Source organism: Rhododendron vialii, chromosome 1a (genome assembly GCF_030253575.1).
Source record: "Rhododendron vialii isolate Sample 1 chromosome 1a, ASM3025357v1".
Lineage (NCBI taxonomy): Eukaryota > Viridiplantae > Streptophyta > Magnoliopsida > Ericales > Ericaceae > Rhododendron > Rhododendron vialii.
Window position 1 is genome coordinate 47,491,170 of NC_080557.1, and position 23,577 is coordinate 47,514,746.

Genomic DNA, 23,577 nt, shown 5'->3' on the forward strand with positions numbered 1-23,577 from the left:
AACCCTCTAACGGCTCCCTCATATCCGGACCACCTGTTTCGACAACTCCAGTCCAGAACTCCAATTGACTATTTTGGCAACTCTTTGACCACTCCCCCACCTCACTCGACTCCCTCCCTTTCAACGCTCCTTTACTTGAACCAAATAATAAGTTTTTGAACAATTACGACCGCACTAACACACTTTCTATTTTTCTCGATAGAAAATTATTAATTATAAACAAGAAACAAAAATTTAAAAACTTTACCAAATAGAGCCTATTAAAAAATGGAAAATATGGTTGTGAATATGTGAAAAGACCATGCCCAAGAAGCCAGACAAGGGAACAAAACTAGCCTTATAAAATGCCAACCCACAACAAAGGAGAAACGTTCGGATAATTTTGAGCCTTTTTTTGGGGTAAGTTTTAATCTCACATTCCATTTTGACAGACCACTAATTTAAAGTTTATTGTTTTCCCTTTCAAAACGTGCTTGAGTTATCAAGATTCCCCGTATATATTCTCAAAAAACCCATTTTCTTGAGATGCTTCTGTTAGATCCCTCGATTTTCCGAGTGTGTTTTGAGTAATCCCTGTGACAAAGACAGGCGTGAGGCCAAGCAATCCTTCAAGCAGCCATGGATTTGGTCAGTCAGATGCAGAGACAGTTCGTTGACTACAAAAACTCTCTTTTCCGCGAGGTCAGTGTTGGGTTTCTTTCTTTAGGCTTAATAGTTTCAATTTCTTTTGCTTGGATTGGGGTTTTGTAACGATGGTTTTTTTTTTCTTTTTCCGTTGGGAAAAGGGTTTCTTGGATGATCAGTTTAAACAGCTTCTGCAACTGCAAGATGAGAGCAACCCAGGTTTCGTTGTTGAAGTAGTCTCTCTTTTCTTTCAAGATTCTGAGAAGCTACTCAACAATTTGGCCACTGCTTTGTAAGAATGTTTTCCCATACCCTTTCACTTTCTATGGGTATTTTGCTTATGTTTCTGATATCTGGGTCTAGTTAGGATTAATGGGGGTTTTTTCTACTCTTCTTGTCTGGATTATGTAGACAACAACAGATTGTTGATTATAAGCAGGTTGATGCCTATGTCCACCAGTTCAAGGGTAGTAGTTCCAGGTATTTGTTCATGCTTTTGGTAAATTCTTAGTATGTCTTTTGGTTTGAATACGAATGGGCTTTTTAATCTTGGTTTGTCCCCTTATGGATGCTTTTAAATGGTGAGCTGCTTCATTTCTTTACCAGAAATTTATGTTCTATTTGTGGGAAATCTTAAACGAGATATCGAAATTAAACTGTGCTCCCAACGAGTTGTAATTGGTCAAAAAATTATTTGTACCCTCCTTTTTTATGAAGTGGTTGATTGATATTTTATTTTATGGTTAACAGCATAGGGGCACTTAAAGTAAAAAATGAGTGCGTTGCATTCAGAAACTACTGTGATGAGAAGAACCGTGAACGGTGAGTTTGCTCAACACTGACAGGCATGTTTTCTTTGTTCAATAGTGCAAATATATAAGTCAAGGTAATGATCTATACAGGGTGTTTGATGTGGATTATTTGCTTCAGCTTATAGCTTTTTCCCCCCCTCAAAGGCTTTCTGAACAACTTTTAAAATATGGCTTTTGAGATTCTCCATTTTGATGCTTTGTAGCTCTTGCTTTTCGATAATCGTCATTTTTTCACAGGTCAGTTGCAATAAAACTCTTGTTTGTCTATCAAACATTCGCTTGCCAATTTATGTTGGGAAAAAATAGTCTGGGGAAAACCTAGTACCATGTGTCAGCAGGAGTTGCTGTCATTACCACCTCAACCTCATTCTTGCCTTAATTTCGGACAAATTCTGAATTCTGTGATTAGACCTTTTGCGTGACCATGCTCTGAGGACTGGGAATGGTGTTGGTTTGAGATATGGCATGATTAGTTGAATGTGATGCTACAATGACTTCATTCTAGCATAAAGAGCCCTTTCCAACATAGAAGCATGTTCCACGATCCGATCTTCATAACCTTGCCAGATGTGGACAGAGCTACTGGTTTGCGGAAGTGGATTCGTCAGATGCATTGGATCAAACTCCCATGTTCCAAAGCCCACCATTAGGTCTCTGTGTAGAGATTCGAAAAGCCCCTGCTGTTGAACCTTGGTCTGGAATGACAACAAAAACCAGCATAACCAAGAATCCTTAGGACTTGCATCAACGGGAATGCCAAACAAAGTGAACATTTCTCTTGAGAGTGTATCCACTGGTTTGGAAAATGCCTTATTTGTCATATTTGAGTCTCAACTATATTATTAACAATAAGTCTACAACCACAAGAACTTGCACACACAATTACACAAACTTTCTCAATAATTCGAACTAGTCATAATAGAACTTGCTTAATTATTAGGTTGTTTATGTGAAAGATCAATTCAATCAAACAATAGTCGACATATGATCGGTCCAATTTTCTCAGATATTGTTCTGAAGCTCAACTCTGGTTTGTTGTCATCCGAATTTTGCCTTTAAAAAGAAAAAGACAGCTGTCTCATTTCTTGTCTCGAGGGAATAGATTTTGTCTGCGCATTTGGTAGTTTGTAACCTGACACCTTTTAATCTGACTTATACGTGCGAGTCTTATATAAAAGTGGAAGGAGTGATGTGATTCTTGTTAGTTTGTGAGGAAGTTTAATGGTAGTTTAAGGCCCATTTCATAATTTCCTTTATATTTATGTATAAGCCCAAAATTCCGTGCATGATATATATTGATGTCTATTGATTGGTTGTGAAATAAACGTGGTGATATAATCTGCTCGCCACTTTTCCATGAACCAGTTCCTCGCCAAGGACAGAGCCGGTATTTTTAATGTTGGGTGGACAGACATTGATTTTTTTTGGCAATGATAGCTGTTTCTGTCAATATATATTACCAAAAACGTGTTTTTCCGACCAACTTATACAATTAAAAAAATATTTTGACAAATAATTGTAAATTTGTATAATCTTGTGCCTTAATGATTTGAAAAGGTTAAATATTAAACAGAGTGTTGAATTTATATAAATAGATGCATACGATCTAAATGGGCATCCTGTCATGAATGGGTTAACCTACAAACGTGGTTATCAATGACATACTGGTGGACATCGTGTTTTCAAGGTTGGAACAGTATGTACTTGTCCTATTGCATCATTTTTCCATTCCGGGTTTTGTTGGTGTAGTTTCCGTGCTGTTAGGGTTTTACCAGTAGTGTGGTATAACCTGTGCAGCACGATTCTTTTTTGATGTTATCACTTATTGGGTTGTGTAGTTTCAGTGCTGTTAGGGTTGTACCAGACCAGAATTAGGGAAGTAGTGTGGTATAACCCGTGCAGCACAATTGTTTTTTTGATGTTACTATCACTTATTGGGTTGTGCGGCTGGGATGGAATGGCACTGACAACTATGGTCTATTCCACCCCTTCCAGCACATCCTCAACTTCAGGGAGTAGCAGTAGGGACCCGTCACTTAATCTTAGGAAGATCCTGCAATCCAATCCTGCACCACGATGCAGGAAAAGAAACTCTCACCCGTGACGGATGGAAATAAACTTGTTTCGTCAGCAAAGTTGCCAAAAGAAGAAGAAAGACAGCTTTTTGTACTGTTTTTTAGTAATACCATGCTGTGAAGTTGGGATGACTAGAATATCTCATGCAGGTGCGAGAAATGCCTTGAGCAGTTGAAACGTGAATACATTGCGGTGAAGAACAAGCTTGGAACTCTGTTTCAGGTAGGCAATTCTAAGAAATAAACCACTATTTTTGTAGAATTAACTTTGAGCATTGTTCATTAGCGGGGAAGGACACGTCCATATCACCTGTGTTTTAGTTGAATCTTCGTTTTCTTGTTGTTTAAAGGCCTGACAACATCTAGCTTTTCGAAACTCTTTTCCCTCTAGAGCATCCACTAATAGTTATCAGTGAAGAACCATCAAATGGATTTCCCTTTGCTTTTCTTTTCTTTTCTTTTCTTGTGGTTGTTCGTGGACAATCTTGTTCCTCTAAATGCAACTTTTTTCTGGACATTAGAACATTACCTTATCAGTTCTCCCTGTATCTTCCTTTTCTTCTACTTATGGAACACTTATTTTTGGTTGATTTTAGATGGAGCGACATATCTTGTTACGCGGTGGATCCATCCCATTGGAGTAAGTCAGAATTTCTCCAAACACAGGAGAACAGAGAGATTGCGAAGGGATGATGCTGTGAAGAGCTTCTATGAGTTTGTGTTAGTTGACAATCAAGGTGATTTTGTGTTTGCTGGAGGATTCTGTTAGATTTAGGTCCACAGTCCATAAGGAAAGATTAGGGATGGTGTGATGAAGCATATTTACTTCTACCCTCGTGCTTCCTCGAAACTCAATCTCAACATTGGAAGCATGTGTTCTACTTTTTTTGATCAGATGGATGGAGCATTTACTATTAGATATCATGGGAATGCTTTTTCCTGTTCTCTTTGTTCTCTTTTCGGAACTTAAGCAGCAAGCGGACCAGACTTTGAACTCCTAACAGGTTCAACCGAGAAGACTGTCCATGGCTGTATGGTGGTATTAAAATTCACCGATCGCTATTTCTGTTAGATTTTCATGCACCGATTGTTTGACGGCCATTTTCACCGGGTTAAGGGTTTGTAGTGGTTAATGTTACTCGATGAACTTAACCAAACGCTCAACCTACATGGTTTAGCTTGCAAATTCGTTTTTGGTTTTATATTTTGACTATTTTAACAAAAGATAAATCTAAAGAATATCTTACCATATTAAAGCTACATGGCCGGGAAAAAAGGAGTGCAATTTTGTTCACTCTCTCAATCTAGTCAAACCACCCTTTGAAATTGCCTAGGTGAGTTGGTATGTGAAATTACACTCTTGCTCTCATTCAAAACCACCCTTTGAAAATTAATCAGGCACAGCCAGTGGAATTAGAGAAAAAATAGAAAGAATTAAGAGCAGGTTTACTACAACGTCTATAAGTCAGGTCACCAATCGAAAAGAAAAATGTGAGAATAGTGCAATAGAAGATGGAGTAATTTGATTTTATTGTTTTTTCCTGACTTGACTGTTAAACCAAATAATAGAAGATAATTTTTTTTTTTTTTAAATTTTGCCTTCTCTTCTCGTATTCTTTACAAGCTTCAATCAAACTCTAAATGCCAATTGGCTCTAGTTCAGTTGGCATCTTCTTGTCTTTTCCATGTGGGAGGCCAGAATTCGAGCCCCTCGTGGGTGTTTGGGATTCAAGAGCTATAGATAGCCTCTAACACCCCCTGCTAAGTACTAACCCCCGCTGATATATACAATCTTGAAAAAAAAAAAACAAAAAACTCTAAACTTCATGTTCGTTATTATTGGGAGTTTGCACACTCGTGATTCACATTCCAAAATAACGCCCACTCTTCATCGGCCCAAGAGCCCAAATTTTTAGAGCTCCGGCCCCATTCTTCCTAATTTTTTGGTTTCGGGCCTTTCGGCCTCGGCATTTTTGTTCTTTTTTCTTTTTTCTGAATCATTGGTAGACTCAAGTTACTTTTAATTAACGGTCTTTGCAATTGTCAGCCCAATGAGCTGACGATAAACAAATTATAAGACAAGAAAAATACGTATTTTTATGTACTTTTTATACCATTTAATACACATTCACACTCTCACTATTGTCAGCCCACTGGGCTGATTTTAGAATTTTCTTTTAACTAATGGTTCGTCCCAATGAGAAGAGCTAAATAATTGATATTTTTGTCGTCTTACATAAAAAAATTCCAAATTCGATCCACATTTTTATAGTACTTTTATGATGTCTCTTTTTGATAAGCCGTACAACGAAAAGATAAATAAAAGATTACTGAAAAAAAAAATGAGACGAAAAATTTAGGAAGAATGGGTCTGCTGATCCAAATGCTAAACCTAAAGCCCAGCCCAAAATACCAGAGCTCTTTGGTCCAGTAGCGACCCCCCCCAACCCAGCATGGATTCGGCGACCGCCGCCATTCTCTCCCTCTCTCTCTCTCTCTCTCTCTCTCTCATCAACAGCAGCTGCCTTCCTTTCGACATGAATGGATAAACCCTTGACAGAAACCCTAGAACGATGAATGTGACTACTAAACCCACATCCATTACGAGAGAATGATGAAGCGAGTGTGGAGGATAAAATCAGACGCAGCAGCAGCTCAATCAGAACTCTCCTTCCTCCACAGAACAAACCCCACCAAGAAACCCCTCCCGAACCCCACACTCCTCGCCAGAACCTCCGCCCAGAGATTCTACTCCTCCCAGTCGAATCCGTGCCCTAACAACTCCTTCCCCAACATCGCGGGGTTATTCGCCGACAAGTGGAGTTATAATCCCGATTCCAGGGCCAGAGAAGATCTCTGCACCAAGGTCTCTCGCTTGAGAGACGATTTGTTGTTTAACGCGGATAGTAGCGACCGGATTGTTAGGGTTTTGGAAGGATTGGGGGAGCCTTTGTTCAGGAGTTATTCTGATGGATCTGCTTTCGTTGAGCTGTTGAAGCAGTTGCGTTCTTCGCCTTCATTAGCCCTAGAGGTGTTGTTCTTCACGTGCTGTAATAAAGTTTGCTTTTTTTTTTTTTTGCTTCTCTTTTTTGATCTTGTGCTATCAACTGTTCTGTGCGTGAGCAATGCTAGAAACATGACTTTAAAACACAATTCGGAACACAAAGGTATGCGGTCGGTAGGGGTGATGAACGAGCCGGAAGAGCCGAGCGGTTAATTGTTCAAGCATTAGCTTGTTTATGAGGCGAGCCGATCTTGACCGAGCTTTTATCGAGCCGAACATGAGCCAATCTGAAGTAGCTTGAAAATTTTTGTACGCCTTAGTATATTGTTCGAACTTGGTTTGAAAGATTATCGAGCTCAAAATAATGTCAAGCTTGGTTTGTTACGTAAACAAACTGATCTTGAAAGAGCTTTTAACGAACAAACACAGGGTTGAATAGGAGTAGCTTGTTAGTTTATCAGCCCTACTATCGGGAGCCGTTCGGTGCATGGTATTGAACGGCTATCGGGAAATGTGTTTTAAGAAGTGGTGCTTGTAGACTTCTTGTCTGTACTTGGATATGGTCACTAGCCCTTGACTCGAAGTTTACCTCAATTAGAGAGAGAAAAAAAGTTTGATTTGATATGAAGCACTCTAGTGGTAAAAGTCAAACAAAAGCATAAGCTTTATGTAGTCATTGTTGTGTGAGTCCAAATTCCACGGGAAAACTTTATTCTTCTTGTCAGTTTCCATGGATCATTGCCGTTTTGTTGCTATTATTTATGAGTTCATTGACCTAATACAATGATTTTGTTTTGCTCAGGTTTTTGAATGGAGAAGGAAACAAGCAGAGTTTGGCATTCCAATGACACCAGAGGAGTATGCCAAGGGTATTGCTATTGCTGGTAGAATGAGGAATGTTGATCTTGCGCTTGAAATTTTTACCGAGGCTGCTAACAAGAGACTTAAGACCACCTCTACATACAATGCCCTTATGGGTGCTTATATGTTCAATGGTTTTGCCGAGAAGTGTCAGTCATTGTTTCGTGAATTAAGGAGAGATGGAAATTGTTGTCCTACGATTGTAACTTATAACATACTTATATCTGTTTTTGGTCGGTTGATGCTTGTAGATCACATGGAGGCAACTTTTCGTGAGGTAGAGAATTTAAGACTCTCTCCTAATTTGAGTACATACAATAATTTGATTGCTGGATATATTACAGCTTGGATGTGGGATAGTATGGAAAAAACATATAGAGTTATGGTAGCAGGCAATGTTAAGCCTGATATTGTTACCCACTCACTAATTTTACGAGGGTTCGCACATTCTGGTAATTTGGAAAAGATGGAAGAGCTATATGAGCATGTAAAACATCATATTAATGAGAACGAAATTCCATTGATCAGAGCTATGATATGCGCATACTGTAGAAGTACTGACAGAACTAGAGTTGAAAAGATTGAGGCTTTATTGAGGCTTATTCCGGAAAAGGAGTATAGGCCTTGGTTGAATGTTTTATTGATTAGGGTATATGCACAAGAGGATTTGTTAGAGAGGATGGAGAATTCAATCAATGTGGCATTTGAGCATAATACCTATGTAACTACTTTGGGTGTGATGCGTTGTATCATTTCTAGTTATTTCCGAAGCAATGCAGTGGACAGGCTGGCATATTTTGTAAAGCGGGCGGAGTGTGCTGGTTGGAGAATCTGCCGGTCCCTATACCACTGTAAGATGGTCATGTATGCATCACAGAAGCGCATTGAAGAAATGGAGAGTGTTCTTTATGAGATGGAAGATATGAATTTGGAGCGCACGAAGAGAACACTTTGGATACTGTATAAAGCCTACACCATATGTGGTGAAACGTACAAAATGCAGCAAGTGGTAGGAATGATGTTCAAGCACGGTCATGAAATTCCTTTGGACTTATTTCCTCCATAGTGCAGTTTGGTTGGACAGCATAGCTGTGCATTGTGCTGAAACAGTTGAATAAGCATTCAGCTAATAATTGGAGAATGGTTGCGGAATACAGGTTCATCTAGTCCATTGGTAAGGTTCTTGTCTTTTGTTCATTACGTATGTTATTAGCACTTATTTTATTGCTTGATAATATTACTGATGCTTCTTTTATTCTCAGTTATATCATGCATTTAACTTTCATACTGGGTGTTGGTAGTTAAACCTAAAAGTGTTTATTACTAGTTTCATACATGTGATGAATGCTAGTGGTGATGTTTGATTTAATAATTACCAAATTATTAAATCAGCTATTGTGAGTACGACCATTTGAAGAAAGTTACAATGCCAGTAACACGTCCTTATTTACCGGAAATTACTGGTGAATCCCCCGTTATCTCTATCAGTTTCCTCCTTGGACAATTAAATAAAAAGGGCTTCGTCATTACCTCCAATCGCCACTATAATTTTAAATCAGCACTGCGGTCGCTATGCATGTTTTCCGCGTACCGCAATCTTCTCACTTACCATTGTTAGTTGCCTTTGTCATAGTAGGAAATCTTTATTTTCTAAATAATCATCTCACATAATTTTAGCCGTACTACTTTCTTTGGTTAGCACCGTCACTTTTCTCTCTCAAGTACACGGCCTCATATGTATCTATCACATCAGTAATTGACAATTAGTACAATTCAACCCATTTTGATTAATCAAGAAAAATGAATAATTATTTTTCTGCTTCGATTTTGTTTTGTTCAAAAACCTTTGAAACATTTTCGTTGCTTCAGTCTCCTCCATCGTTAATGTCAGTCATGGCTCAATCATTGCCGAATGTTGCAATCAGAACAATTGTGTTTACAAAGGTTTGTTGTTTCTGTGACATGCTTCAATTTGTAGAACTCGCTTTAGAATGCATGGAACTCAAACAAATTTGTGAGGGTCAGAACGGGTTCCATAATGGTATACTCTTCCTTTAGCCATTACTGTTTTGGGTCAAAGTTTGCTGCTCCATGGCTATGTGTCCCACTTGTTGGATCCAAATACCGGTGGAAATGAAACTTTGGAACTAATGTATCTATTATAGTAGTAGATTTGGCCGTTAAGGTATAAAGCTACAGTAACATTTTACAACACTGAAGATCAACTCTGTTTGTGCTTTTAGAAATTAGTAACTTGTTTGAAAGCTAGTTAGTCCCTATTAATCTCTATAAAACATAGATATATAAAATCATGTGTCCTACTGCACAAACAGATCTTACAACCACATTTTATTGGTCCACAAAGGAGGAAAGTGAAACATGTAATCCAAGTAAAGATGGCTTTGGGTAGAAAGGAGCTGATTAACAATTTGTTGACAGAAAATCTGGGTCACCACTACTTTCCTTCGGGGAATACAAAATACTTCATTGGAGTGAACAGCTGGGGAGTTAACCTAATAAACAGCCGTAGCAATAGCATCATATAGGGTTTTGCCTCTCAGGTTCACAAAAAATCAAGCATCCAATCTTGAAGGGGATTGAACAACATGGCCATTGGCCACCCCTTTTCCCAAGATAGTTAGCAGGAATGAATCGAAAAATCATGAGTCTCCTTGGAAAGATAAATAAAGAAGTAGTCCATTGTTGCCTTCAAAATGTTGTGCATTTTCCTTAGTTTTCCCCATTCTGATATTGCTTAGTCTTTGTTGTTTTCCTTCTCGAGTTATTTCTTAACTACACTAAATCCACTGTATGGAACAAACAACAAACTAAGGATGCCCTCTAACTGTGAACTCTGCTACGACTATCAATGGTTACTGAACATAGTGCCAGTAGCACACTGTTACTTTCTCCTCCATCGTTAATGTTAGTCAGGGCTCCATCATCAATGAAAGTTGCGATCAGAACATTTCTTTTTACTAAGGTTTAGTGTTTCTGAGACATGCTCCAATTTGTAGAACTTGCTATAAAATGCATGGATCACAGACGCATGTGTGAGGGTCAGAACAGGTCCCATGAACACCGAATAATATACTCTTCCTATTGCCATAACTGTTTTGGGTCAAAGTTTGCTGCTCCATGGCAATTATGTCCCACTTGTTGGATCCAAATACTGGAGGAAATATAACTTCGCTACTTTTACATCTATATTCTATTCAAGTAGTAGATTTGGCCTTTAAGGTATGTTGCTACAGATATATAACACTGTTTGTGCTTTTAGAAATCAACTTATTTGAAAGCTGTTTAGTTCTTATTAATCTCTATCAGACGTTAATATATAAAATCATGTGTCCTACCACACAAACAGATCTTACAACCATATATTTTATTGGTGCACAAAGGTGGAAAGGAAACATGTAATCCAAGTAAAGACTTTGGGTAGAAAGGAACTGATTAACAATTTGTTGACAGAAAATCTGAGTCACCACTACTTTCTTCCTTCAGGGAATACGAAATGCTGCATTTGAGTAAACTATTGGGGAGTAAACCTACCAAATTTGAACTAAAGTGCCATAGCAATAGCGTCATATAGATGCATGCCTCTCAGGTTCACAAAAAATCAAGCATCCAGTTTTGAAGGGGATTGAGCAACACGGCCACCCCTTTTTTCTAGATGATAGTTAATAGGGGAGCGATCATGGGTCTCCTTGGAAAGATAGATTTTAAGGAATTGGGCATTGTTGCCTTCAAAATGTAGTGTTTTCCTTAGTTTTGGCCATTCTGATATTGCTTAATCTTTTTTGTTTTCCTTCTTGAGTTATTTCTTAACTACGCTAATCCACCGTATGTTTAGGCCCTTGTGAACCCGTCACCGTATCGAACAAACACCAAATTAAGGATTCCCTCTAATTTTGAACTCTACAATGACTATCAATGGTCACTGAATATAGAGCCAGTAGCACGCTGTTACTTGTTTTGTGCTGCCCTTTGATTTGTATTTTCCCTATGTTTCAGATCTTGGTGTATTTTACTCCAAAGATGTATTTTAATTTTTCATAGCTCTAGCTGCTCCACCTTCCCAATGAATGGGATAGATTTGTATTTTCTTTGTCACACACACCCCCCACACCGCCCCCCCCCCCCCCCTTCGATTTTGACTAATATGAATTAGGCTTGAAGTTGTTTACTGTCTAATAATGATAACCTTGATCATAAACAGTTATCCACCTGAAAGGTCACTAGAAGTGATCCCATGATATGTCTCGTGAATTTGGGCGGCTCACTGGTGTTCTCTGCAGCTTTACTGGACAAGTCCATAGTGCTATTGATATTTGGATGCTCGCAACAAGGCACAATTTGAGAACGTTTGAATTCGAACAGTGGGCGCTCATCTTGTTTACCTAGGAATACTGGGACCGAGACAAAGTGTTACCTCGGTCTGATAGGGAAAATAAAGTGATACTATTATTGCTTGCTGCTTCAAATACCTCCTGGTTGTTTCTGAGGTGATTTTCAATAACTCCACCAGTATGCCAGACTTCTCGTCAAGGAAGAAATAGTGTTAGTCACCGTAGATGGTGGGCTAGTGCAGCACTTCTCAAAGGGCAGGGGCAGTGTGGGTTCTGCTCTCGAGCTGGTAACCTTGTTATGCAAGATGGGAGGTCCTTTCTTGCCTCATTTGCTGCTGAGTATCGTGCTTGCTTGCTTTATTAACATCGTGTTTTCGCATTAATTTTCTTGATGTTTTGTTGTCTGCAGATAGTTTTTTAGTTATTCTGGGGATCAAAATGAGCCAGCATCAAAATGGCCTCTCCAAACTTTACTGTTAGATACTAATGTCAAGTTGACGTTTCGTGCTCATTTTTTGCGCTTTCATACTAAGCATGAAACTTATGTTGAAGATTGATTACGTCGTAATGTTATGAGTTTTTCTTGCAGTTGCTTAGTTGAGGAGAGGGCAGGTAGGAGGGAGATGAAAGTGTTTCTACTTCTTGTTTTTGAACAAGAAAGTGTCATTCTTCAAGCTGCCAAAACCAAATGTAGAGAATAGACATGAAATGCATTTCAACCAAAAAATATGGTTCCATGAGTGAGAATGTCCGAATCCCATGGAGGCCAAATATTCCTTATAATTACAATTACTTCTATTTTAGTTACTGTGGTATCAGTTGTACCAAATTTAACCTTTTATTTCAGTCGTGTTCTATTTTCGTCCCTGTGATGACGTCAGTTAATATCAACCTTAAAATGAAAGGGAAATTGGGGACATTCATCATAGAGTGGTGAAAATAAAGTAGTCGGCGTGCAATGACAACAATTCTGTTTTCAAAGGTTAATGTGGGTACACCAAATGGTGTAACCATAGTTTTATTGGTGTAAATGGGTGTGCAAGTGGATGTGGTGCTAGCATTGCTCTTAGTTGTAGTTGTTTTGTTTTGGATTTCAGCCCGTATGGTTCGGTCTTGGTGGTATTTTTTTTGATTAGGTAATCCACCGATTGTGGAGGTTTGGTTGTAGCAACTGCCTTTTCGGTGGATGATTATTTGATCGTATTATTTGGGGATAGGATAGTAATGTCCAGAAATAGCAATGTGTCCGCCGAGGTTTAGGAACATTCACCGCTGTGTAGTCTGTCAATGTATCTCTGCAATTTGATCTTCGGATCTTCGTTGACAACGGCAGCGATCTTCATCTCAAAAACCATGCTTCAAATCTCGAAATTGATTCTTTAAATCTTAAAAATGAAGAATTGCACGAAGAATGTCTCGAATATTTATACAATAAACATTGCTGCCATTGCATAACTTTTAGCATTGTGATAAATTAGAGAAAAAACTTACAATTAAATTTTTTTTAGATCTTTAAAATAAGATCAAGATTGAATATAATTGCTTATGTCAGAAAATTAAAATTCAAAATTTTGGAGGGGAAAAGAGCGATAGTTTTGACTTTGTTATTGCACAACACTCAAAACATTTTGTACACTAATAGAGACGGAACTAAGATTTCGTATGAGGAGGCCATAAGTGCTATAACAACAATTTGAAAGGCCATAAATGCTATAACAACAGTTTGAAAGTTGAAAGGCCAGACGTGCTATAACAACAGTTTGAAAGTTAAATTTTTTTATTTTGAAATTCTAAGGGTCAAGAGTATAAAAATGTTATTTAAAATGATACTCTATACTAAACACAATATCTAGAGCTCTTAACAAAAAAAAAAAAACAATTAGAAAGCAAAATAAAGTTTATCAACACATAAACTCAACTATTTATCAAAATATGTGGCGCTCTTTTAGATAACAAAAGTCATCAATGATTGAATTTGCCCTAATTTTCGTTCTTAGAAAGAGGTGGTTTTATTGTTCGTTCTTAGAAAGAGGTGGTTTTATTGTGGTCGGTCCTAGCAAGAGAATTGAAATGTTGTCTTGAATGAGGAAAAAAACGTGTGTGTGAATATTATTGTAGAAGATATGGCTGTAGGTTTCCAATTCTTTCTAAAGTAATGTTTTCTATGGAAATTTATGAGGGGCCCGAACATTGTAAGTATCATATGTAGAAAAAAAATTACAGATAATTATAAATTTTTCCTAATTGGGGGTATCCAAACTGTGATGATTTTAGAATAATTCTTTTATGTTAGGATTATATACATTTCCAATACTTTGTCTGCCTTTTGGGAAAGGACAAAATGATTGGATTTAAGATCAAAAAAACAAAAGCGCAAACAAAACAATAAAGAGAAGAAGAAAAAAAAAACCAAAATTCCAAACAGTAATCGTTACTTATTATTGGGATTTTACTAATCCACAGAAATGCTTCGGGTGCTCACTGAGTTATTTAGTATGTCAATGAATATATGAAATCAATGCCATCCTAGTTCTCCAGTCAGCCACTGGACCTCATCTGTTAAATGAGCTCCAGTGGTCGAATCCCAACCTCATCAACCGGACCTCCTTCTCGGTTGATGAGGTTGGATCTTCGGTTACTTTCGACTTCTTTACAATGTCTTGAACTTCAATTCTTCGGGGTTTAACTTTTCTTCTACAGAATTGTAGGTACCTAGGAACTAGGAAGTAAGGTTTTCGATTAGGATATTCTTGTTAGAGGCATCCGTGCTCTTGAATAGGCAAATGGAACCCCTGTAGCCACTAGCCATTGTTCCACAGTTCCTTGAAAGCCAAGTAGCCGTTTATGTCATTGATATGGATCTTCGCAGGAGCTTTGGGTAAGAGTTTATTAACTACTATCTTCACTTTTGTTTCTTTGACAGCCAAGTGTCTTTTCATTTGTTGAATCTTTTGCTCTTTGTCGGGTCTCGTGTTTCTTCTATTCTTAAACTTCCTCTTCTTTCTTTTGTACACACTCAATTCCTTGACCAAGTTCTCCAACAAGGAAGTGGGTAGCGTGTGGCCCGTGGTTCTTGGATCTGGGATCCTCCTCCGTTGGCTCGTAGATTCCTTAGCCTTCTTTCCCAATCTTGCACAATGAACGCACGACTAAGACCTGGCCGGGGTTGCCTAGTAAGGCCCTCCGGCGAGAGGATGAGAATGTGCAAAGAATCAAGTAAGAGATTAGGGTTTTGAGATAGCGTAGTGTGTGTACCTTTTTAGGGTTACTCCTTTAGTATTTATAGAGCCTTCCTGACTTGCTCTGCAAGCACGGGCATGTGCCTTGCACGGGTCAGGTGACGTCCCCTTCACGTCACTGAGTAGATCTGGTAACCGTTTTTTAGGCACGAGCTGGCAGCCCCCATGTGCTCCCATCGTTATCTCTTGGCGTAACCGCTTTGTCATGTGAGAGAGCACATGGCTGAAAAGGTGGCCGAGCCTATGTCTTCGCCGACCCTGGTGGACAACATGAGATGAGAAGTCCAACGGGGCCGTCATGAGAGGGGTGGCCGAACCTGAAGAGTCCACTTAAAGACAGCTGCAGCTGAGAACATACTTCTTTAGGAAGGTTGCCGAGCTTGATTTGAGTCATCCGTGTCGTAACCTTGCATGTAGCCGAGCTTGGCCTCGGCTTGCTCCTCAACGGACTTGGACCGTCAGATTCGGTGTACTACAGGTAGTGGGTAGCATCGTTGAATCTTATAGCAAACTCTTCACTGAATTTCTTGAATCTCCCATCATCTACTGTTGTCCTTAATTGATTCCAATTTTCAAAAATAGTTTTTACCACTTGCATGGCTTCTATTTCCATTAACTCTAGCGGCTGACAAGATCAACTAAACCCCAACTGCTTTACTTGATCCGATTTCTTTCTTCTATTTATAGGCCACCCACCTATTCAATTGATGGTCCCTATAACTTTCAATAAATTCGATGAAAATTTAAGCTACTACTCCCTCCGTCCCAATTTAATAGTCTCTCGTTCTATTCTAACCGGATAAAAAACTAGTTACTTCTTTAAATCGGTGATGAATTTTATATTCAATATGGATTTTGTTTGATAGATCTCGATTAGTTCTATAATACAATGTTTCAAAATCACATAAAACATTATAAATTGCAAAAATATAATCAATTGAAAAATGGTACAGACTTTCAAAAAGGACAATTAAATTAGGATGGAGGGAGATTTTCGCTCCTGTGACGACGTCGATTAGTATCAACGTTAAAATGAAGGGGGCAATCAAGAAAATTAACCATACAGGAACGAATATAGTACTCGTGGTGAATTACAGGGACCGTTTCTAAAGCTTTTTGCCTTGGGTTTTAAAAATTTGCTAAAAAAGAGCCCTAGAAATTTGTGTACAAGGCACAAATTGTAATCTACTCTATCCTAAAATGGGATGGGTGAGGTTTGAATTTTCCCCGCATGCATGGAGTACAAGATGGTTACCACTTGCATCTAATAGTTACTCTCTTCGTTCATTTTTAAAGTCCAATATTTTATTTTAGGATATCCTTTAATAACTGTTCATTTTGTAAAGTTAGTGGGTAAAAGTGGATATATTTTTTATTTTGCCTCCAAAATTAGATTATATTTTGAAAAGTTAGTGAGTAAATGTGTAATAATGGTATCTTCATAGAGGATAAATAAGAAAAATTATAACTTTTAGAGTGTAATGATGATATCTCTATAAAAAATTGAATTTACGAAGTGAGGCTCTTAAAAAGGGACTGAAGGAGTAATACTTATAGGTAAACAAAATTAAAGTCATTCAAAATAAAGCCATCAAATCTGATTTCCATTGTTTGATTTGGGAGACTCATCAATTTCTTTTGTAATTGTAGGGGCTCTTTTTTTTTTTTTTTTTTGGCATCAAAAAAGAACTTCATAGATTAATAAAGGTTCATTACGGCCCAAAATTCAGAAATACATAACAGCCAAACTACATGATAACTGAATACATCAAGCAAGAAAGAATACAACTTCCTAAAAAACAAAGAAAGAAAGAAAAAAAGATCCACTGAAGACGCTATCCATTGTCGAACAAAAATTCTAACAGCAGAGACAATCCGTAGAGAACCATGCAGAGACAAACGCGTTTGGCCCCATTTCGGATCCCGAAAAAATCTAGAAAAATATCCATAAATTTTTGAATATTATTTTGCCCCTACGAATCCAAAAGTAATACTTACCGATATCCGCTGGAGCTGATTTTTTACAGAGCCCCATAAAATAATATTCAAAAATTTATAGATATTTTTCTAGATTTTTTCGGGATCCGAAATGGGGCCAAACGCATTTATCTCTGCGTGGTTCTCTACGAATTGTCCTTGCTTATAGCAGGGCTGATTGTCGAATGGTCAGCTTGCAGGGGCTCTTTTTTACTTTTTTAAGTAGCAGATGTATTGGTGTTCACATATGTTTCTCTAACATGTTTTTAGTTAGTAGTATTACGAACGTAGCAATGGAAACCAAAAAGAGACTCCTACACCTTTTGGGAATCATCTGATTTGATCAAGATTTCAAGATAATGAAAAGTTCATTGAGCACATATAGGTATCGAATTGAGCTGACTTCTCGCGAGGGCCCTTAAAAAAATATTTTATATTTATGAGCGGCTTAGATCGTTTGTGTGAAATCAACTCCACTAACAAATAAATATCAATGCCCTTTATTCAAATATACCCATTTTTTCTTGCGACTTTCTAAAAATGACAAATATTACTCTATCTGTCCCCTTTTTTAGAGTCCAGTAATCCATTTTGGGCTGTCTCTTAATAAGTGTCCATTTTGTAAAGTTAATGGGTAAAAGTTGGTGAATTTTTCATTTTGCCCCTAAAAGTAGATTCTATTTTGAAAAGTTAGTGAGTAAAAAAGTAATGATATTTTCATAAAGGATAATGAGAGAAAATAGAGATAAAAGTTGATGTGAAAGGTATAATGATAATGTCTTTTTAATAAGTTGGAATTACGAAGCAGGACACTTAAAAAGGAATGGAGGGAGTATTGGAGATCTCAAAATAGTATAGTGGACAATCCATACTGGGGGGAGCAAGATAAAATTTGGGTCCCCTCCATTCTGGTTTTGAATTGGACCAAGTTGTTCGTCTACCCACTTGAATAATCGTAATCGAGATCTTTAAAGTATTCATTACTCCTGTAAGAGTTCAAAATACCTATTACTAACAAAAGCGAAAAAATTACACAATACAATATATGCCACACTTGTGAATTTGATAACAAAAGCGAAAAAATTACATAATACAATATATGCCACACTTGTGAATTTGAAAATAATTGGGAATGTAGACGAATTGGGGGTTGTAGACGAACTGGGGGATGGTCCGAACCGTTGGATCGTGCATCGGACGACTCAAATCTAATCTCGGCAATGAACGGCACAACGAGAGAATGTAACGATCAAATTAATACTACGAGTAGAAGAAGAAGTGAAGAACCCTTGGGAGTATTTTTGAAATTCAAATAGTTCTCAGCTTTTGGAGGGATGGATCATGGATGCAATTTTGGCCTTTGGAACGGCGTGGGGCCCACGTAGTGATCAGTGATTCTATGCTTCTCTCTCTGTCTGCCACTCTTTCTTTCCTACTGATTTTTAAGACGACAAGACAAAGAAACATTTCATGATAGGACCCAGATAAAGCCCTTCCCTTTTCTGGTATTGTGCTAGTAATAAGAGGAAGAAATTGTGCCGTTGGAACTTGGCACAAGACGACTCCTCGGCTTAGCTCAAGCTGTCGTGTAGCCCCCTTTGGAGGTGAGAGGCCGCAGATTCGAGTCTCGTGGAAAAGAGGTCAACCCACTTGTTCTACGGTGGTAAGGGTGTCTCATCTTCAATGGTGTAAATAAAATTGAATAATCAAAATTTGCCACATTATCTTTTTGTTATTCATTTAAAGGGTTGTTAAGATTAATAATGTGAAATCCCATAATGGTCCATAATCAAAACCTATTTTTAGTAGAGAGATAGAGAGAGTTAAAAATAAATGTAAGTGAGTAGATCCATTGATAGTGATGTGATGAGAGAGAAAGGAAAGAGAGAGAGAGGCAGTTTGCAGAAAATTTTGTTGTCTAAGGAGAAAAGACTTGCTTGTTCTCGTTATCCAAATGCCAAAATTTGGTTATTGGTTAAGGGGTTGCTTGCTAAGTTTAGCCATTTTATGTTTGTCAAAAAAACTAAATAATCAGTAGGTAGATTATTTAGCCACTATGTCAAAAATTCTACTAACTGATTTTTAGAATCCAAAGATTATAAGAATTTGAAAAATGAAAGAAATTCTCATAATTCTAAAGCTGTGTTTGGATAACTTTTGGGATTTTGCAACACAAATTCTCAAAAAATTGATGAAATTCTCATAATCTCGTAGCTGCAACAAACAGATTTCTCAACATTTAACTAAAGTTCAGCATCTAAAATCTACAGTAGAATCTGAATCTAAAATCTATATCCACAGCTATCGTAAACATGTACACCCAAGCACAAAGATGCTGCGCTAAGCAAATTTGACGTTGCTACTATCGAGCTTCTCAATTCTCCTTCACCCGAATGGTAATACCAATTCTCAAAAAGATGTTGAAGTGAACACCAAAGATCACTCTCGTCAACAATGGGAAGGTCCAAAGACACAGGACAAAACACTTCCGAAACACACGCAGTGAGAAGGCCCCAAGAAACAAATCTAGAAACCTTCCATTTTTGTACTCTATTTTTGAAGGGATAACCTTCTCGTTTGCACACCCCAATTGGCAAATTACTGCATGAAAAGCACCCAACATAATTGGAAGTCTAAACCTTTGTTCTCACTTGACGGGCCAGCCCATTACTTTTATCGGGCCTAGCCTGAATCCGTCTTTGACACTCGTGGAAGGTTTCTAAATGCACGCGCTTTCTAAATGATTTTGTTTTGCTCAGGTTTTTGATTGGAGAAGGAAACAAGCAGAGTTTAGCATTCCAATGACACCAGAGGAGTATGCCAAGGGTATTGCTATTGCTGGTAGAATGAGGAATGTTGATCTTGCGCTTGAAATTTTTACCGAGGCCTCTAACAAGAGACTTAAGACCACCTCTACATACAATTCCCTTATGGGTGCTTATATGTTCAATGGTTTTGCCGAGAAGTGTCAGTCATTGTTTCGTGAATTAAGGAGAGATGGAAATTGTAGTCCTACGATTGTAACTTATAACATATTTATATCCGTTTTTGGTCGGTTGATGCTTGTAGATCACATGGAGGCAACTTTTCGCGAGGTAGAGAATTTAAGACTCTCTCCTAATTTGAGTACATACAATAATTTGATTGCTGGATATATTACAGCTTGGATGTGGGATAGTATGGAAAAAACATATAGAGTAATGGTAGCAGGCAATGTTAAGCCTGATATTGTTACCCACTCACTAATTTTACGAGGGTACGCACATTATGGTAATTTGGAAAAGATGGAAGAGCTATATGAGCATGTAAAACATCATATAAATCAGAACGAAATTCCATTGATCAGAGCTATGATATGCGCATACTGTAGAAGTACTGACAGAACTAGAGTTGAAAAGATTGAGGCTTTATTGAGGCTTATTCCAGAAAAGGAGTATGGGCCTTGGTTGAATGTGTTATTGATTAGGGTGTATGCACAAGAGGATTTGTTAGAGAGGATGGAGAATTCGATCAATGTGGCAGTTGAGCATAATACCTATGTAACCACTTTGGGTGTGATGCGTTGTATCATTTCTAGTTATTTCCGAAGCAATGCAGTGGACAGGCTGGCATATTTTGTAAAGTGTGCAGAGTATGCCGGTTGGAGAATCTGTTGGTCCCTGTACCACTGTAAGATGGTCACATCACATAAGCGCATTGAAGAAACGGGGAGTGTTCTTTATGAGATGGAAGATATGAATATGGATCGCACGAAGAGAACACTTTGGATACTGTATAAAGCCGACACCATATGTGGTGAAACGTACAAAATGCAGCAATGGGTAGGAATGATGTTCAAGCACGGTCATGAAATTCCTTTGGACTTATTTCCTCCATAGTGCAGTTTGGTTGGACAGCATAGCTGTGCATTGTGCTGAAACAGTTGAATAAGCATCAGGGCCGGCCCCGGGTAAGCCCCGCAAGCCCCCGGGCAAGGGCAACAAAAAAAAAAATCTGTAAATATATATTTATATTCTGACGAAGTTATAACTCAAAGGCGGAAATTGGCTTGTTAGCCAGCAGCGTGTGGATACGTTCTCGGCAAATAACTTGCAATTAATGCTTCCGAAAATTAACTCCTTTCTGTACCTTTTCAATCTCTCTCTCTCTCTCTCTCTCTCTCTCTCTATTTGTCCATGAAGTGGAATGGTATTTATCTATGTATGCAACTATAAAAAATATACATGCATATGTATATTATTTTTACAAAGGACTCACAATAGTTATTTGCAATTTTGCATATATGTATATGCATTGCACAAGCACCACTTTAAAAAACTTCAATGAAAAAATTAACCAATTTTTAAGTCAGATTTTTATTTTTCCAAGTTGGTTTGTAATGTTTCTCTTTTCATTTTATTATTAAACAATGAACAGTGATTAGAATAAGGAAAATAACTAAATGAAAGCTAAAAATAAAAATAAACGCATTATAATCTTTTTTTGAATCAGATCATGCAAAATCATAAAGTACTATAATCAGGGGATCGGATTAAAAAAAAAAAAACCAGGGTTAAAGTTTTTTTTGATATAATTCAAATTAAAAGTACAATGTAATCTTGATTTTTTTTACTGTTTTTTGTTTTTTATTTTGTATGGCTTAATAGTGAGCAGGCAACCAAGCTTAAGTTTGGGCTTGGGCAACCGAAACGTCGGGGCCGGCCCTGATAAGCATTCAGCTAATAATTGGAGAATGGTTGCAGAAGTTGTTTACTGTCTAATAATGATAACCTTGATCATAAACAGTTATCCACCTGAAAGGGCACCAGAAGTGATCCCATGATATGTCTCGTGAATTTGGGCAGCTCACTGGTGTTCTCTGCAGCTTTACTGGACAAGTCCATAGTACTATTGAATATTTGGATGCTTGCAACAAGGCACAATTCGAGAACGTTTGCATTCGAACAGTGGGCGCTCATCTTGTTTACCTAGGAATACTGGGACCGAGACAAAATGTTACCTCGGTCTGATAGGAAAAATAAAGTGATACTGGTATTGCTTGCTGCTTCAAATACCTCCTGGTGGTTTCTTGAGGTGATTTTCAATAACTCCGCCAGTATGCCAGACTTCTCGTCAAGGAAGAAATAGTGTTAGTCACCGTAGATGGGGGACTGGTGGAGCACTTCTCAAAGGGCAGGGGCAGTGTGAGTTCTGCGCTCGAGCTGGTAACCTTGTTATGCAAGATGGGAAGTCCTTTCTTGCCTCATTTGCTGCTGAGTATCGTGCTCGCTTGCTTCATTAACATTGTGTTTTCGCATTCATTTTCTCAATGTTTTGTTGTCTGCAGATAGTTTTTTAGTTATTCTGGGGATCAAAATGAGCCTGCAGCATCAAAATGGCCTCTCCAAACTTTACTGTTAGATACTAGTGTCGTGCTCATTTTATACTGTGCATGAAACTTATGTTGAAGATTGATTCCGTAGTAATGTTTTGAGTTTTTCTCTTACAGTTGCTTAGGTGGGGAGCGGGCAGGTAGGAGGGCGATGAACGTGTTCTTCTACTTCTTGTTTTTGAACAAGAAAGTGTCATTCTTCAAGCTGGCAAAAATGAAGAGAATATTCTTGAAATGCATTTGAAGTTTTGAACCGAAAAATATGGTTCCATGAGGTCTTACCACCGTGGAAAACATTCCAAACTTTAGGACTGCTGGAGGGTTTACCATATTGTTAATTTCAAAATTCCGGAATTAGTCGAGTGCACGTAAGCTGACTTGGACATTCGATTATCAAAACAAACAGAACATTGTAACAACCTTCTAAACTGTAACTAACTAATTAGGGTTCCAGTTTCCAAAAATAGATTTTGGGGCTAAACAAGATCAACTCAAACCCACCGCTTCATATTTGGTTCAAGAAAGACCCTTCTGGAGGAGGTGTTCTTTTTTTGGAAGATCAATGAACTTCATTGATAGTAAAAAAATGGAGGAGGTTAGAATGGTGTAGATGTTCTGGAATATAGTGGAGGGAGAAACAACTATCCAAATTTTACAAATAGTCCTTGTAATTTATGACGAATTCTATTTTAGTTCCGTTGTTCCTGATGTTAATTTTATTTTATTTTTCATTTGTGTTATATTTTTGTCCCTGTGATGATTGGATTATTGCTATTGTTCCTCCCAATTTGATCTTATCATCATTCAACCATTTTTTTGGCATTAAAGTATATTCTTCATCCATTTTTTTTTTTACAAACTCAGCAATTGTCTATTTCCTTCACTACGAGTGATGATTATGTTGGTCCACTTCAGGCTTCATTTCGCTCCTACTATTATCATTGGCTTCATAAGTGATTGAAATATAATTAGACACTAAACTACGCTAGAAATTTGTATATGGCAATCAATAGTGGCCGATATATGCAATCAATAGTGACCGGTAATTTCTGAGTTTCTCACTAGGAGGTTAGGAGTTCGAGTCTTCCCACGTGCGTGTGTTCTTCTCTTTGTACTATTTGTTTATTTCTTACCTTAATGGGGCTTGTAGTTGAGTATGACTTATAATAATTGTGGTCCTTATACTGTGCTTGTTTATCTTTTTGGTTGTTGGGTTTGATTATCCCGTGAACTCTCACACAATTAATATAGTGCTCCGCAGTTTG

General features: G+C 37.9%; 2 protein-coding genes across 10 annotated transcripts; both read left to right on the top strand.

The window, feature by feature from the left end:
- The first annotated feature begins 281 nt into the window (after positions 1–281).
- Positions 282–4,435, top strand: LOC131322747 (histidine-containing phosphotransfer protein 1-like). 3 transcript variants are annotated; one of them, XM_058354203.1, is made up of 7 exons: positions 282–399; positions 538–681; positions 786–916; positions 1,036–1,104; positions 1,375–1,446; positions 3,662–3,734; positions 4,108–4,435. In XM_058354203.1, exons 2-7 carry the CDS (start codon positions 619–621, stop codon positions 4,153–4,155), a joined length of 456 nt encoding a protein of 151 aa, XP_058210186.1. In that variant the 5' UTR covers positions 282–399; positions 538–618; the 3' UTR covers positions 4,156–4,435. The 3 variants fall into 3 exon arrangements, with proteins under 3 accessions (XP_058210186.1, XP_058210178.1, XP_058210190.1); XM_058354195.1 differs by having other exon boundaries at positions 376–681; XM_058354207.1 differs by lacking the exons at positions 282–399; positions 1,036–1,104 and having other exon boundaries at positions 418–681.
- Positions 4,436–5,979: 1,544 nt separating this feature from the next.
- On the top strand, positions 5,980–22,585 carry LOC131322760 (pentatricopeptide repeat-containing protein At2g30780-like). 7 transcript variants are annotated; one of them, XM_058354216.1, is made up of 3 exons: positions 5,980–6,542; positions 7,318–8,550; positions 11,596–12,313. In XM_058354216.1, exons 1-2 carry the CDS (start codon positions 6,123–6,125, stop codon positions 8,440–8,442), a joined length of 1,545 nt encoding a protein of 514 aa, XP_058210199.1. In that variant the 5' UTR covers positions 5,980–6,122; the 3' UTR covers positions 8,443–8,550; positions 11,596–12,313. The 7 variants fall into 7 exon arrangements, with proteins under 7 accessions (XP_058210199.1, XP_058210206.1, XP_058210220.1 ...); XM_058354223.1 differs by lacking the exon at positions 11,596–12,313 and adding an exon at positions 21,727–22,585 and having other exon boundaries at positions 5,995–6,542; XM_058354237.1 differs by lacking the exon at positions 11,596–12,313 and adding an exon at positions 21,786–22,585 and having other exon boundaries at positions 5,995–6,542.
- Positions 22,586–23,577: the final 992 nt, after the last annotated feature.

Coding starts and splice junctions, on each gene's coding strand:
- LOC131322747 (XM_058354203.1), top strand. CDS start 619: ATGGATTTGGTCAGTCAGATGCAGAGACAGTTCGTTGACTACAAAAAC. Junction 682..785: donor AAAACTCTCTTTTCCGCGAG/GTCAGTGTTGGG, acceptor CGTTGGGAAAAG/GGTTTCTTGGATGATCAGTT. Junction 3,735..4,107: donor AGCTTGGAACTCTGTTTCAG/GTAGGCAATTCT, acceptor GGTTGATTTTAG/ATGGAGCGACATATCTTGTT.
- LOC131322760 (XM_058354216.1), top strand. CDS start 6,123: ATGATGAAGCGAGTGTGGAGGATAAAATCAGACGCAGCAGCAGCTCAA. Junction 6,543..7,317: donor CGCCTTCATTAGCCCTAGAG/GTGTTGTTCTTC, acceptor TGTTTTGCTCAG/GTTTTTGAATGGAGAAGGAA.